General features: G+C 33.4%; 1 protein-coding gene across 2 annotated transcripts in view; it reads left to right on the forward strand.

The window, feature by feature from the left end:
• Positions 1–13,643, forward strand: part of Gpm6a (glycoprotein M6A) — a 304,616-nt gene that overhangs the window by 156,544 nt on the left and 134,429 nt on the right. The window contains exon 1 of one of the 2 annotated variants that reach the window (XM_020187206.2): positions 8,535–9,131. The exons of the other annotated variant lie outside the window; for it this stretch is intronic. Within the exon in view, the coding sequence (XP_020042795.1) occupies positions 9,095–9,131 (37 nt within the window). The 5' untranslated portion in view covers positions 8,535–9,094. Of the gene's footprint in view, positions 1–8,534; positions 9,132–13,643 lie in introns of those variants that run through there. 2 annotated transcript variants of the gene reach the window in all.

The raw sequence follows: 13,643 nt of genomic DNA on the forward strand, positions 1-13,643 counted from the left end.
TGTCTTGTATGCTGTGGATATTAATAAAATTTGCTAGCTCAATACCTAGAACATAGTAAGTGCACAGTTAGTGATAACCAATTTTACTATCATTAGTTTTCTAAAGCTAATAATTAAAACAATATTGCATTAAACCATTTAATCAGTAGCAAAAAGCATGTAAAGAAAAAAATTATTTTAATCTCATGTTATAGAAAAAAATCACTCAACATGTTTAGGTATACCTGTCTAGACCTATTCCTATTCATTTATTTATGTAGATTTTAAAACAAGGTGTGCCACTAGTACTTTTTGTTGCACACTATCATTTTATTATTTGCAACTTTTCTTTTTTAATGAGAATGACCTATGTAGTTTTTAACTACTATATAGTATTTCCATTTGAGGATATACCAAAAAATTATAACTGAATATTTTCTAAAGTGGAGAATAAAAAAAATAGGTGGACACAGTGGTGCATACTTGTAGTACATCTACTTGGGAGGCTGAGACAGAATGATTGTTTGAGTTCCAAACTTCAAGGCATGCACAATATAGTGAGACCTATCTCAAAATAACAACAACAGAATAAGTACTATTTATGCTTAGAAAAAAAATCTGGACTGGAAAGGAGGTTTCCAATTAAAAGAAGAACTTTCAAAATATAAAAGCAAAATTAAAGCAGTTACATACCATGACCAAAATGAATTTATGGTGTGAATGTAGCAAACATATTTAATATTAGAAAACCTACAGATGTAATTCTCTACTTTAAACATATTGATGGAGATTATATATGCATAAATAACATCTCACTTTATGTATAAAACCTTTGATGAAGTTCAGCACACTTTATGATAAGTGACTCTCAACAGTGTGGGATAGAAGTCAATTTATTTAAAAAGATAACATACATTCCAAAATCTTCTGCAAGCAACATGAAATAGTGAAACAACAGAATAAGTCCTTTGAAAACCAATACTCAATTAAACATTGCATTGGCAATCCTAGGATGTACAGGATGACAGAGATACTGAATGAAAATATACAGATTGGAGAGCTAGAATCTTTTTTAATTTAAAGATATGATTGCACAGAAATGTCCAGATCTAAACATTATTAGGACTACAGGAGAATTAAGTAAATTTATTTCTTGTAGAATAAATAAAAAGTTTTCATTTAATCAAAAGAGTTGGAAAATTTAATATTTTTTTTAAAAATCAAAATATCTAGGAATAAAAACAAATAACATATAATGATCTTAGAAAAATTTTTAAAAAAATTCTTAAATTATATGACAAAGTACTAAATTAGTAGAAATATATCTCAATTTATGGAAGCCAACTCAATTTTGCAAAAATGTTAACTAATTCTCAATAAAGCTATGAAGTTAATAGAAGTTCAGTAAATGTGAGTTTCCCATCCCTATAGTATTTTTAAGTTGATTCTAAAATATATATGGAAGATAAAAGAGCCAAGATTAAGACAAAATAAAATACAAGATTAAGATCAAAAAAGAATGAGCAAAACTTTGGGAATTGCTTTTCTATAAAATAGCCTAAATTTAAAGATAGCCTAATTAAGAAAATTGTCACAGGAATGAATTCAGGAAACAACAGAACAGATTAGAGAAATAAAAAAACTCATATATGTGGCAAAAAAAAATATGCCTTAGGTGGCATAGAAAATCAGTTTTCAGAAAATTGATTGTTTAAAAAACTTGTTTGCAAGGATTATAATGGAAAAGGACCAAACTTGAATTTATATATTTTTTTGTTTATAAAAATGGGGGAACCATATATCAAAATATGAAAACAATATATTAAAACTCCTCAAATATAATAATAAAAACATGCTTACGATCTTAGATTTCATAGGTAAGAAATAAAAACCATCAAAGAAGAGTTAGTTATATCAAGAACTCCATTTCTTTATTGGTTCATTAGTTTTGGGAGAATTTAGTTTTTTAAGTTCCCTATATATTCTGGTTATCAGTCCTTTGTCTGATGTGTAGCTGGCAAATATTTTCTCCCACTCTGTGGGTGTTCTCTTCAGTTTAGAGACCATTTTTTTTGTTGAGCAGAAGCTTTTAAGTTTTATGAAGTCCCATTTATCTATGCTATCTCTTAGTTGCTGTACTGCTGGGGTTCCATTGAGAAAGTTCTTACCTATACCTACTAATTCCAGAGTATTTCCTACTCTTTCCTGTATCAACTTTAGAGTTTGTGGTCTGATATTAAGATCCTTGATCCATTTTGAGTTATGGCGAGGATGCAGGGAAAAAGGAACCCTCTTATACTGCTGGTGGGAATGTAAACTAGTACAACCACTCTGGAAAAAAATTTGGAGGCTACTTAAAAAGCTAAACATTGATCTACCATTTGATCCAGCAATACCACTCTTGGGGATATACCCAAAAGACTGTGACACAGATTACTCCAGAGGCACCTGAACACCCATGTTTATTGCAGCACTATTCACTAAGTTATGGAAACAGCCAAGATGTCCCACCACTGATGAATGGATCAAGAAAATGTGGTATCTATGCACAATGGAATTTTATGCAGCCATGAAGAAGAACGAAATGTTATCATTCTCTGGTAAATGGATGGAATTGGAGAACATCATTCTGAGTGAGGTTAGCCTGGCCCAAAAGACCAAAAATCGTATGTTCTCCATATGTGGACATTAGATCAAGGGCAAACACAACAAGGGGATTGGACTTTGAGCACATGATAAAAGCGAGAGCACACAAGGGAGATATGAGGATAGGTAAGACACCTAAAAAATTAGTTAGCATTTGTTACCCTCAAACTAAAGCAGATACCTTAAAAGCACCTGAGGCCAATAGGAGAAGGGGACCAGGAACTAGAGAAAAGGTTAGATAAAAAAGAATTAACCTAGAAGGTAACACACATGCACAGGAAATTAATGTGAGTCAACTCCCTGTATAGCTATCCTTATCTCAACTAGCAAAAACCCTTGTTCCTTCCTATTATTGCTTATACTCTCTCTTCAACAAAATTAGAGATAAGGGCAAAATAGTTTCTGCCGGGTATTGAGGGGGTGGGGGAGAGGGAGGGGGGAGTGGGTGGTAAGGGAGAGGGTGGGGGCAGGGGGGAGAAATGACCCAAGCATTGTATGCACATATGAAAAAAAAAAAGAACTCCATATACTACCTCATCACAAAGACAGCAAAATACACACCAAACTGTAAAAACATATTTGTAGTGCATTTATGTGCTAAAGGATTAGTATTCAGAACTTACAAATATCATCTCTAGAACAGTATCAAACAGCAGTATAGGGAAATGAACAAAGAATATCAATAAGTACTTTACAAAAGAGGAAAACCAATGGCTAATGAGCATGAAGTATTCTCAGTTTCATGAATACATAAGGAAGCACATATTGAAACAGATGTAGTACTCAAATGAATTTTAAAGTTGATTTTTTGATATCTTTTAAAATTCATCAAGTATTATTAAAGATGTAGAAAAAAGAGCCTTCAGATAGTTTATATGGAAATGCAAATTTTGTAGAGCTTTTTTTGACGTGTCTCATATTGTTGAATATGCACATAACATAGTCTTTCACCCGATAATTCCACATCAAGATATACATGTATATGTACATATGTATATGTATATGTATATATATATGTACGTATGTATATATATGTATATATAATCTTATTTGTGTGTCCTTTCTAGCATCTGGGGTGGGTTTTAGTTTTATAAATTCAAATATTTATGTTGAATAGGACTTTATGACAGGTACTTCATTCCATATTAAGTGAGTTCAGGTCTTTTACTTATTAAAGGGTAAGTAGATATTAAGAAGCTGAAAGTATGGGCTTTGGAGTTAGACTGTATAACTTTGAGCCCTAGCTTCACCATCCTGTTACTTCATACAAAGAATTTATCCTTTCTGTTCCTATTTTCTCATGTATTAAACTGGGGATTACAGTAACTACCTGATAGGTTTCAGTGAAGGTTAAGACTAATACTTGTTTGGACTTTAGAAGAGTGCCCCACATGTCATAACTGCTGAGTATACTTGTATAATTGCACCAATTTTACTTTGTTCTCTCTCTCTTCCTGCAATGCTCTTAGTTCCTAAAGAGCAAGGAACCATATCCTTCCTGCCTTCCTCGTCTACCTTTTGATACTTAGAAATCATTGAATAACTACTAGTTGAGTGAGTAATTGAGCTAGAGAGCCTTTTCCTTGACGCCCTTATTTGACATTTTCTATACCATATGAAACCAGTTTTTGAGTTTGTGTCAACTTTTTTGGTTGCACCAATATACAAATACTTATAACTGATTTTTCCTATTTTAAAAGGGTAAATTTGATCTAAAAAGTGTTATTCGGGAATTTTTCTGTCTGTCCTTGGTATAATCAGTGTTTATGATAATATACCCTTCTCATAGAATAGGAAGCATGCCAAACAAGATTTTCAAGGTCCTTTTTTGTTTTGCAGTTTGGTCTTTGAAATAACTTTTTATTATTCTGTCTTCAACTCCTTAGCATGACATATGTTATATATGAACATGTTCTCCTGGATTTGCTATGCTATATTCATTCTATGAATGAATCCTAAGAAAGGTAGGAAACAAATGACCTCTTGTAAACAGGCTTTATCCCTGTCATGATGAGATGCCTAGTTAACTGTGTAAATACAGGGTTAATGGAGTAGAGAGAAAAGCTGTCTAAGGGAACAAGGTTAAATTAAGGACAAAATTTTACATTGAACCAAGATAGTTTCTTGGGGACAAATAATAAAGTGTTTCCCACAGTCTTCCTTTTAGACTTCTATTTTCTAGGGTACCGACTAAATCTCTGTCTTTCTTGAATAACTGAGAAAACTAAGGCCCACAGTTTGACTCAGAATTGGATTTCCAAGGACACAACTATTGAATATCTTTGCTATAAGATTCCTAATAAACAACAAAAGAGGGTTTCATCCATGTTGGCAGATGTTAGTCCATTTACGTAGGTTCAGAAGAGTTTCTGTGCCTATGGGTCTTTGTGTATTCAGTTTCAGCAGTCCAGAGAACCTTTTATTTCTCTCCTACACGCTACCTTTCCCTTTTCTGATTAATTTTACCTCCTTTGGATGAAAGGTCATCTGTTTTGATCAGGTCAGATCAGACTGAACCTTCTAAGTGCTAAGAAAACATTCCCAACCATCAAAACTAAATTACTAGGTTAGACATTCTTGCTCTAGGCTCATGTAGCATCCTGTGCTACAGGTATTAGGATTAGCTATTAGTTAGCACTTGTCATAGAGCGCTGCAGTTTGGGCCTGTCTTTTAATACTAAGCTGTATCAAAATGTACTCAGAAACTTTTAAGCTAGTATCCATTTTCCCTATATCAAGACCTGTGCATGTAAGAATTTTCATAAACACTTGCGTAATTAAGAATCAAGGGGAGGAGGGCAACAAAATGTAAGTGAGTTGTGATCATGAAGACCGTGATCATTCTGTGAGCTGACTACTTTAAATCATTAAATAATTCTAAGGAAAGTCATGGCAATTCTATAATATATTTTAAACATTTAACTGATTGTGGTAGCTTTAGCTCTCTTTAAGAAAAATTTATGGATCTCAGTTTTCATCCAAGACCTCAAAGCATCAGTCAATGGGGATTTTTTTCTTAGATGCAAAATAGCAAAAAACCAACCAAGACATTTCATTCATGAGATGATGATGCATCTGGTTGAAACATTTAGTAGCAAAAAGCAGTTTCTAAACAGTTCTGTGTGCTGTACCTGGTTTATATAATCATGTCCTCTGTTCCCTGACTTAGGGTCCGTTGACACTGTTTTTTCCATGTTCTCAGTTGACGTTGTATTTGGAACAACCATTTGTTGTTTAATCTGTAATTGTGTTTACTGGACTATGCTTTGAATACTGTTTCAAAAAGATGACCACATCATCTAGTAGTGTAATTATTTCCTTGTGTAAATATTTCCTTGTTTATACAGTATGTTTTTCATAAGATAAGGTGAAGTGTTGAAGAAAGAGCTAAATTAAGCTGAATTGGGGTGATCTGAGAAAAATGAGAGAGACTTATAGTGGTTTCAGATTGAGTAACATGTCCTCTAGCTTGCTTACACAGAAAAAGTAACAAAAATATAAATGTCTTAGGAGACATTAGAAAGGAAAATCTTATTTACCATTTAGGATCAGAGTTTTAAACAGCCTGCTGAACTCGTATGTTTGTTTTAAATAAATGAGAAAGAGTAGAGTGGGAAAATTGCAATGTGTATAATAAAAAGAGTATTAGGTAAGGCACATTGTCATCTCGACTTGAAGGTTTTAATGGCTATGTGGTAGAAATATCATTGCCACTTATCATGATTCATACAATGTATTTAGAATTCATAAAGTCATATTGCCATAAGGTCAGCTATGTTTCTCTTCTTACTAGTTTTTACATACTTGGAAAGTTAATATATTTTACTTTAAAAGAGATCAAAACTTTAAAGAATAGTTCCTAAGTCAGTAAGCAAAAACACCAGCTCAACTGCCATCAAACGTCCAGAAGGAGAAAGTGGGAGTTAGTGTTTAATGTGTACTAAACTTCAGTTTGGTGAAGTACAAATGTTCTTGAGATGGATAGTGGACATAATCACAGAACAATATGAATGGACTTAACACCAAAAACATTAGACTTCAATGTTTATGAAGTCTATGATTAAAATGATAAATTTTTACCCATATTTTAGCACAGTAAGGAAAAAATGAATCTTCACTTACTGACAGGTGATTGATGTAAGGAAACTATAGGCATGCACATGTTTTTCCTCATCCATTTGGCAAGAGTCCATTAGCTCGGATTTCAGGTGATTTTTTTAGTACTTTTTAAAAAATGGTGTAAGTTGCTCTTGTCCTGTTTTAGTAACAAACATGTATGAAAAATCTGTTTTAGACAAAAAGTTGATTATATGAATTTTTTATTCTGTAGTAGTTTCCAGAAGGAACTCATAGACTCTTTTCTATTCATCTTGCCCAGTGACTATTTTAAACATCTCCCATCTCTCTTTGATATATATATATGGTGAAAAAAAAGCTATGAACTGGGGCTGCCTTTTGAAGAACACTTAAGATAATGGAGTAGAATAGAAAGGAAAACAGGTTTCAAGATAATCAATTGACATGGGGTCTAAGACCTACTTGGTCATTCACTATCCCTGTCACTGTGTGTCCTTAAACATCTGTTTTTTCCAAGCATATAGTGGGGGAAATAATTCTTTCCCCATGTGTCTTGTATGGGTTCAGTGTTTTATATGTTTTACAGATTGTGAATATTTAAGGCAATATTATTTCTATTGGTACTACTATTAATAATTTGTTTCACTAATAGTTTCTGTGGTTTAAAATGAGTAAGACTATAACTGAGGAGTGATGTTCTACTCTGTTTTGACTGAATGCCAGGTTATGTCAGTTTAGGAATGAATACAAGCAGAGAGACTGCTATGATTTGGCTCTTTTAATTTCCCTTACGGTTTCTCTCTTTCAATCTGTGACCTGAGCAAGCAACTCCCTCAAAACCCCTTGAAGACACATTGAAATATATTCAGAGAGATAGAGGTTAAGTTATTTAAGAAAATGTCACCCTTAGGTTAAATTCATTTTTTTTAAAAAAGAAAAGAAGTAACACATGATTATAGAAGAGGGCTGAACATTCATTTATGAGAAATAAAGCAGAAGTTGTACAATTGCCTTGTTCTCTAAATATTTGCTTTGATAATGGTTAGAGGATGATGCAAAAATGTATGTAATATCTTTACTATAATGCAAGTCACTTATGCTATGGATAATGAGGATGTGAATTACATTTTATTAAAGGGAAGGAGTTACAGCTGTATGTTTGTATGTTTCCATATTCTTGATTATTTGGAGAAGAAACAGGCAAAGATTCTTCCTTTATGCTGCCTTGAAAGATACTGTTTATTTTCTTGCTATGTCTTTTGTGAAGCATTGAGACTCTGGGTCCTGTCACTCACCGGGTTGAAGTACAAATGCTAATTTATTTCCAGACTGCAGCATTGTGATTTGCATTCCAATCAGACGGCAGAATCGCATTATAAATTGCTATCCTGTTGTTCCTTATCTAGCATTCCTTCCTCCTTTTATCACCCTATTCATTCTCTAATAATGATCCTAAAATATTTCTCTTTATAAAATTCCCATTTGAGATCAGCATTTTTTCTTTGTGGGCTAAAATCATAATAATAAGTTACAAAGACATCAATAGATTCTTTTTCCCCACAGTAGTTTTCTCCCTTTCATGTAAGAATCATATGGCACTGAGTACAGTACTTAAAACATGTATATCTCTCAGTCTTAAAGGCTTATACGTATTCTTTTGAAAACCATGCATGTATTTCTTTTTAAATCTGAAAGATGTGATCTTACAGGCCCTTTCTTAATAATAACCTTTTACAGATAAACCCTGAGATAGTATAATTGCATTCTTTCTTGGCACCTTTAAATCAAATTAACTAGACACAGTGAGGAGAGAAAAGAAAAACGCAGTTTTGCATTGAATCTGACTGGGTGAGAAGCAACTGTTACAGCATAAAGAACGGACGGGAATTTGGGCTTTCCCACTTTGGCAGCAAAGGGGGGAATTATGGGTTGGTGGTCTGCTTCATGTTAGGAGGACACCCCTCCATCTGTTCACAGCTCAGCCTGTTTCTAATTTAAAGCCTAGGTTTCAATACAAACTTCAATTTCTTTTCCCCATTTTAAATGCAAAGCAAGGCATATGAATCATAGTGTCTCTGCTCCTGGAATTCAGACCACATTTCCCCCCAAAATTCTCAGGCTATTTGCTTGAATACCTGCTTACTGTGGCACACAATGGGCAGCTTTGAGAAGAAAAATTGATAATCTTCACGGAAGAGTAATTTGAATGAAATTACACTTGACAGCCAGTCTCCAAGCAAACAAGAGGAGCAAGGGAGCCTTAGCTAAGCTCCAAGGACTTGCCCAAGCCACTGCTGTTGGAGCTTCCCAGGGAAAAAAAATCACCAGTTTCAACATCTAATTGAGCTTTTGATTAAGTCCGTGTACCAGAATCTACTGAAGAAAGGTAGCCATGGAAGAGAATATGGAAGAGGGACAGACACAAAAAGGTACTGTGCTAAAACCAGTGTTTATTTGTAACCAAGTAATTATTTTTGCTGGTTTTCTTTAGACACTTGCCAATAAAGCTAATGTTTCTTGGAAGGCATTTTTTCCCTTTCTTTTAGTCTGTTCCTTACTTGTAGCAATGTCTGGTCTGAATGTTGTCATTATTTGAAAATCTTTCTGATACAAGTATTCAAATGCAGAGTCGAGTGTTAATAATGGTAAGAACATTGCAGTATCTTTGTGAACTAGTCTTTTTAACTGTCATTTATTTCATGTTCTCATGGTTGTTGAGCTCAGTCTAAGGATTCTTGGTTTGAGCCACAAACAGTATTTGGAGCTAGTTGCAGTTAAAAATCTGATGATGTAACCACTATTGATACCTTTGCATGGCCATCTGATAGAACAAAGACCACAACCATTGATTATATTTTGGTTGGTGTGCATTTAAAAAAAACCCTTTTTAAATTTTATTCATAGGGATACAGTCTAGTTTTAATGTAGATGCAGCAAAAGTTCATATATTTTCAGGGTGCATAGTGACGTTAGGTTTTCTATTCTCTGTGATTGACCATAATCAACTTCTGGCTAATAAATATTAAGGAAATTTTCCATGCATTTTTAAAGCTCGTATAGATGTAACTGACTGGATTAAAGTGAAATTGCCATTTTTGTACGTTAAAATTTGTCAAATATTGTCAATTTCAAATGATTCAAATACCTGTAGATTTTTTATTTTTTTTTTAATGTGTCAAGTGGTAGCTCCAGAAGGAATTGGCTTTCACCCCATCACAAGCAATGTTTTCTCTCATGTCTGCTTTCAAGCTTATGTAATGTTAAGGAAAACACTCATGTTTTCTAATGATTGAAGCAGTAATACAAATATTGTATTTAAGAGAAGTATGGAAAAGGTTTTGGCATTAAGGTCAATTTTAAATGCATGTAAGTTTTTTTTTTAAATTATATTTTACATGGATAAAATAGGCAGTTTTGAAGTATAGTTTTTTATGTATTAAGACAGCTGTGCTGGGTCTTTTCTCTTACAGACACACACACACACACACACACACACACACACACATATAACCAAAGACAAATGATATTAAATATATTAAGCTTTTATTTATGCAACAGATAAAGATAATAAACAGATCACCAAAATTTAGTCATTATTGCCCTGGTTAATGATATTCTGTAATAAAAGCACAATAACCTACACAGTTATGATAGAATCCAGTTTTTAAATTTAAAACAAAACACTTCAACTACTTTTATTATATACATAGATAAAAGGTTCATTAATGATTTCAAATGGCACATTTACCTAGTAATTTCTGTCCTTATAAAGCCTTTCAGTGGACTATTATTTTGATGAATTTTAATGTTTTTAAAGTTCATGATACTGCTTCTTGGCCAATGGATTTGTTTAAGGAAAGACAAGCTGATCATTTTAAATAGAGATATAATATTCATTATACTAAATAAAACTCTGAGTTAATCATGGATTAACTCAAATGTGTCTAAGCAAGCCTTGGTTGATGCAGGAGCAAGAAAAATGATGTAATTAGTTGTGATTTTTTTTCCTCAGGTAACACTGAGAATCTTTCTTGGGGGTGGGGACAGCAGAACTATGGAAGGGGAGATTTTGCCTCAGTGGGTTTCTCATCATTAAGATGGGTATAGGTAAATAAGGAACAGTGGTTGAAAATAATCTTAAATCAGAAAAAAACTCTGTGGTGGTTTGTAAGTACATAAAGCTTTATAGGTAAAACATCTATAATTCAGCTTTGCTTTTCTTGAGAAAAATGAAGATTTAATTCTCTTTATTCCTGACTTTTTTTCCTCAAGTATACCCTTCACAGCTGTCAGTATGTTTTTTCTTAGAAAGTTACATTTGAATATAAATGGTCTTTTTACATGCATGTGGTAGAAGCAACAATATGAAATTTGTTTTTATCTAAGTTGGAGGAGGTACTTGATAAACAGATCAAAACATCTGATATTTTTCAGAGTCTAGGTGGATAAACTTAATGATGCTTCTACTTTAAAGACAAGCAGGACTTTGTGTTAGTCTTCATCTTGATTTTCCTAAGATTTGTTTCAATAATAACTCAGATACCATAGAGTTTGCTTCTATTTGAAAGATGCTTTCTAGCCTGTTCTTACAATTAAATGACTTTTTTGCATTATTTAATGATATTGTTTCTTGACAGTCTGTTTAAAGGAAAGATTAACTGATTTTTTTAAAAAAATAGATAAAGAACATTCATTACATTAAATAAAACCCTTAGTTAAATTGTGGTTTGTCCTAACAGGTTGAATGTGTCTGAGCAAGGTTTACCAGGTGTAGGAATCAAGAAAAATGACGTAAATAGCTGTGATGTTGTGTTTTTATTTTTTGTTTATTCTCAAGTAACACTGGAAATCATTTTCTCATGGTGGTGGGAACAACAGCTATTTTTCCCTGCTACAAAACAGAAAGACTTAAGGTCATGTCACTGTTTACCCACATCACCTTCCAAATTTAAGCAGGGTATAAAATGGAAGGCAGTGGTTTGTTAGGTATATTGAAAACACACATATAATTGATGCTTGCAGACTTAGCAAAATTTTGTAAGAAACAGATTTTTCTTCATAGGAACCCCCCCCACACACTTAAACTACAAAAGGCAGTCCTAATATTTACCCTGATTTAACTTTATGAGTTCAGCCCATGAGAGGGGTTAATTTAAAAGTGTGGGTAACTTCACCAGCCATTCTGTACATTCAGCCCATGTTTTGATGAAAGTGAAATGGTGGTGGTTAATCTGTTGCTCTTCTCATTTCTGTAGCCCTCATCAAAGGTGAGTACCTTATTAAACGGAAGAAATTCTAGTGGTTTAAGAAACTTTTTTTTTTCCATTCTGGCATAATGGAAGTCAATTACTTTAGTTTGTGTTCAAACAAACTAGTAGTGTTCTAGTACTTAAAAAAGGAAAAATAAAAAAATAGCGTGTTTTGAACTTGGCCCTAGTACAGCCATTGTAGCGCTATTGCTGTCGTTAAAAGCCAAGGTTGATGATGGTCCAGCCATTGCAAGAAGGGCTCCAATTACTCTAGAGCAATTGAGAAAAGGTCATGAAAGGATTTTTATGAAGATTTAAAAGTTACATAATTCCTCCCTTATCTATAGTTTTAGTTTCTGCAGTTTCATTTATTTATCATTAACTATAGTCTGCAAATACTAAATGGAAAATTCCAGAAATAAACAACCTTTATTTTTAAGTTTCATTCTGTTCTAGGTAGCACAATGAAGTTTCATGCCATCTCACTTTACTCTGACAGGATCTGAACCTCCCTGTGTCCAGCATATCCATGGTGTATATGCTACCCACACGTTAGTCATTTTGTAATCGTCTTGATTAGCAGAGCAACCATTGTCTAGCCACTATTTATTGTCATATTATCATAGTGCTCATATTCTTGTAACCCTTATTATACTTAATAATGGCCCCAAACAAAGAGAATCTGTGAAGACTTTCCTTTAAGTGAAAAGGTGAAAGTGCTGAACTTAATAAGGAAAGGAAAAAAGTCTTATGTTGAGGTTTCTAAGATCAGTGGTAAGAATGAATCATCTATATGTGAAATTGTGAAGAAGAAAGAAAAAAGAAATTCCTGATAGTTTTGCTATTATACCTCACACTGAAAAAATTATGGTTATAGTGAGTGATAAATGTTTAGTCCTTTACCTCACTTCATCTCATTACCTAGGGATTTTGTTATCTTACACCAACCCAAAAAGAAGGTTAGTATAGTATACTAAAGTTTACTTTGGTTGTATTGGGGTTTGAACTCAGGGCCTTATACTAGGTGGATAAAGGTGCTGTACTGCTTGAGCCATAGCCCCATCCCCATTTTACCTGGTTTTTTGTTTTGTTTTCAGATAAGGTCTTGCATTTTTGTGTGGGGCAGGCTGGACTGTGATCCTCCTACTTCTTTTTCCTGAATGGCTGAGAGGACAGGCTCATGCCACCATGCCCAGCTTTTTTGTTGATGTGGTCTAGCTAACTTTTTTGCCTGGGCTATCCTTGAATTGCAATCTACCTGCTTTCTCCCTCAGAAGTAGCTGGAATTAAAGGCGTATACCACAATAACGTACTTGCAGCCTACAATAAGGTATTTTCAGAGAAAGGGTAATGAGAAAAAAGACACACACACACAGAAAAAGAGAGCTACAACATTCCCATATTTTAAAAATTATTCAGGTTTATTATCTTTTTTCATTTTTCATACTGGTGGTACAATGCGACAGTTATAAAAGTGCATACAGTATCATAGTTGAAATCACCCCCTTAATAATTCTTACAGCATATTATCATAATTGCTCTATTTATTATTAGTTGCTGGTAATCTCTCTTGATACCTAATAATAAATTAAACTTTACCATAGGCTTGTATATATATAGGAAAAATAGTATCCTTGATTTCAGGAAATTGCCAAGAATTTTGGAATATAAGGGAGTCTACTGAATATATTT

This window comes from Castor canadensis, chromosome 14 (genome assembly GCF_047511655.1).
Source record: "Castor canadensis chromosome 14, mCasCan1.hap1v2, whole genome shotgun sequence".
NCBI lineage: Eukaryota > Metazoa > Chordata > Mammalia > Rodentia > Castoridae > Castor > Castor canadensis.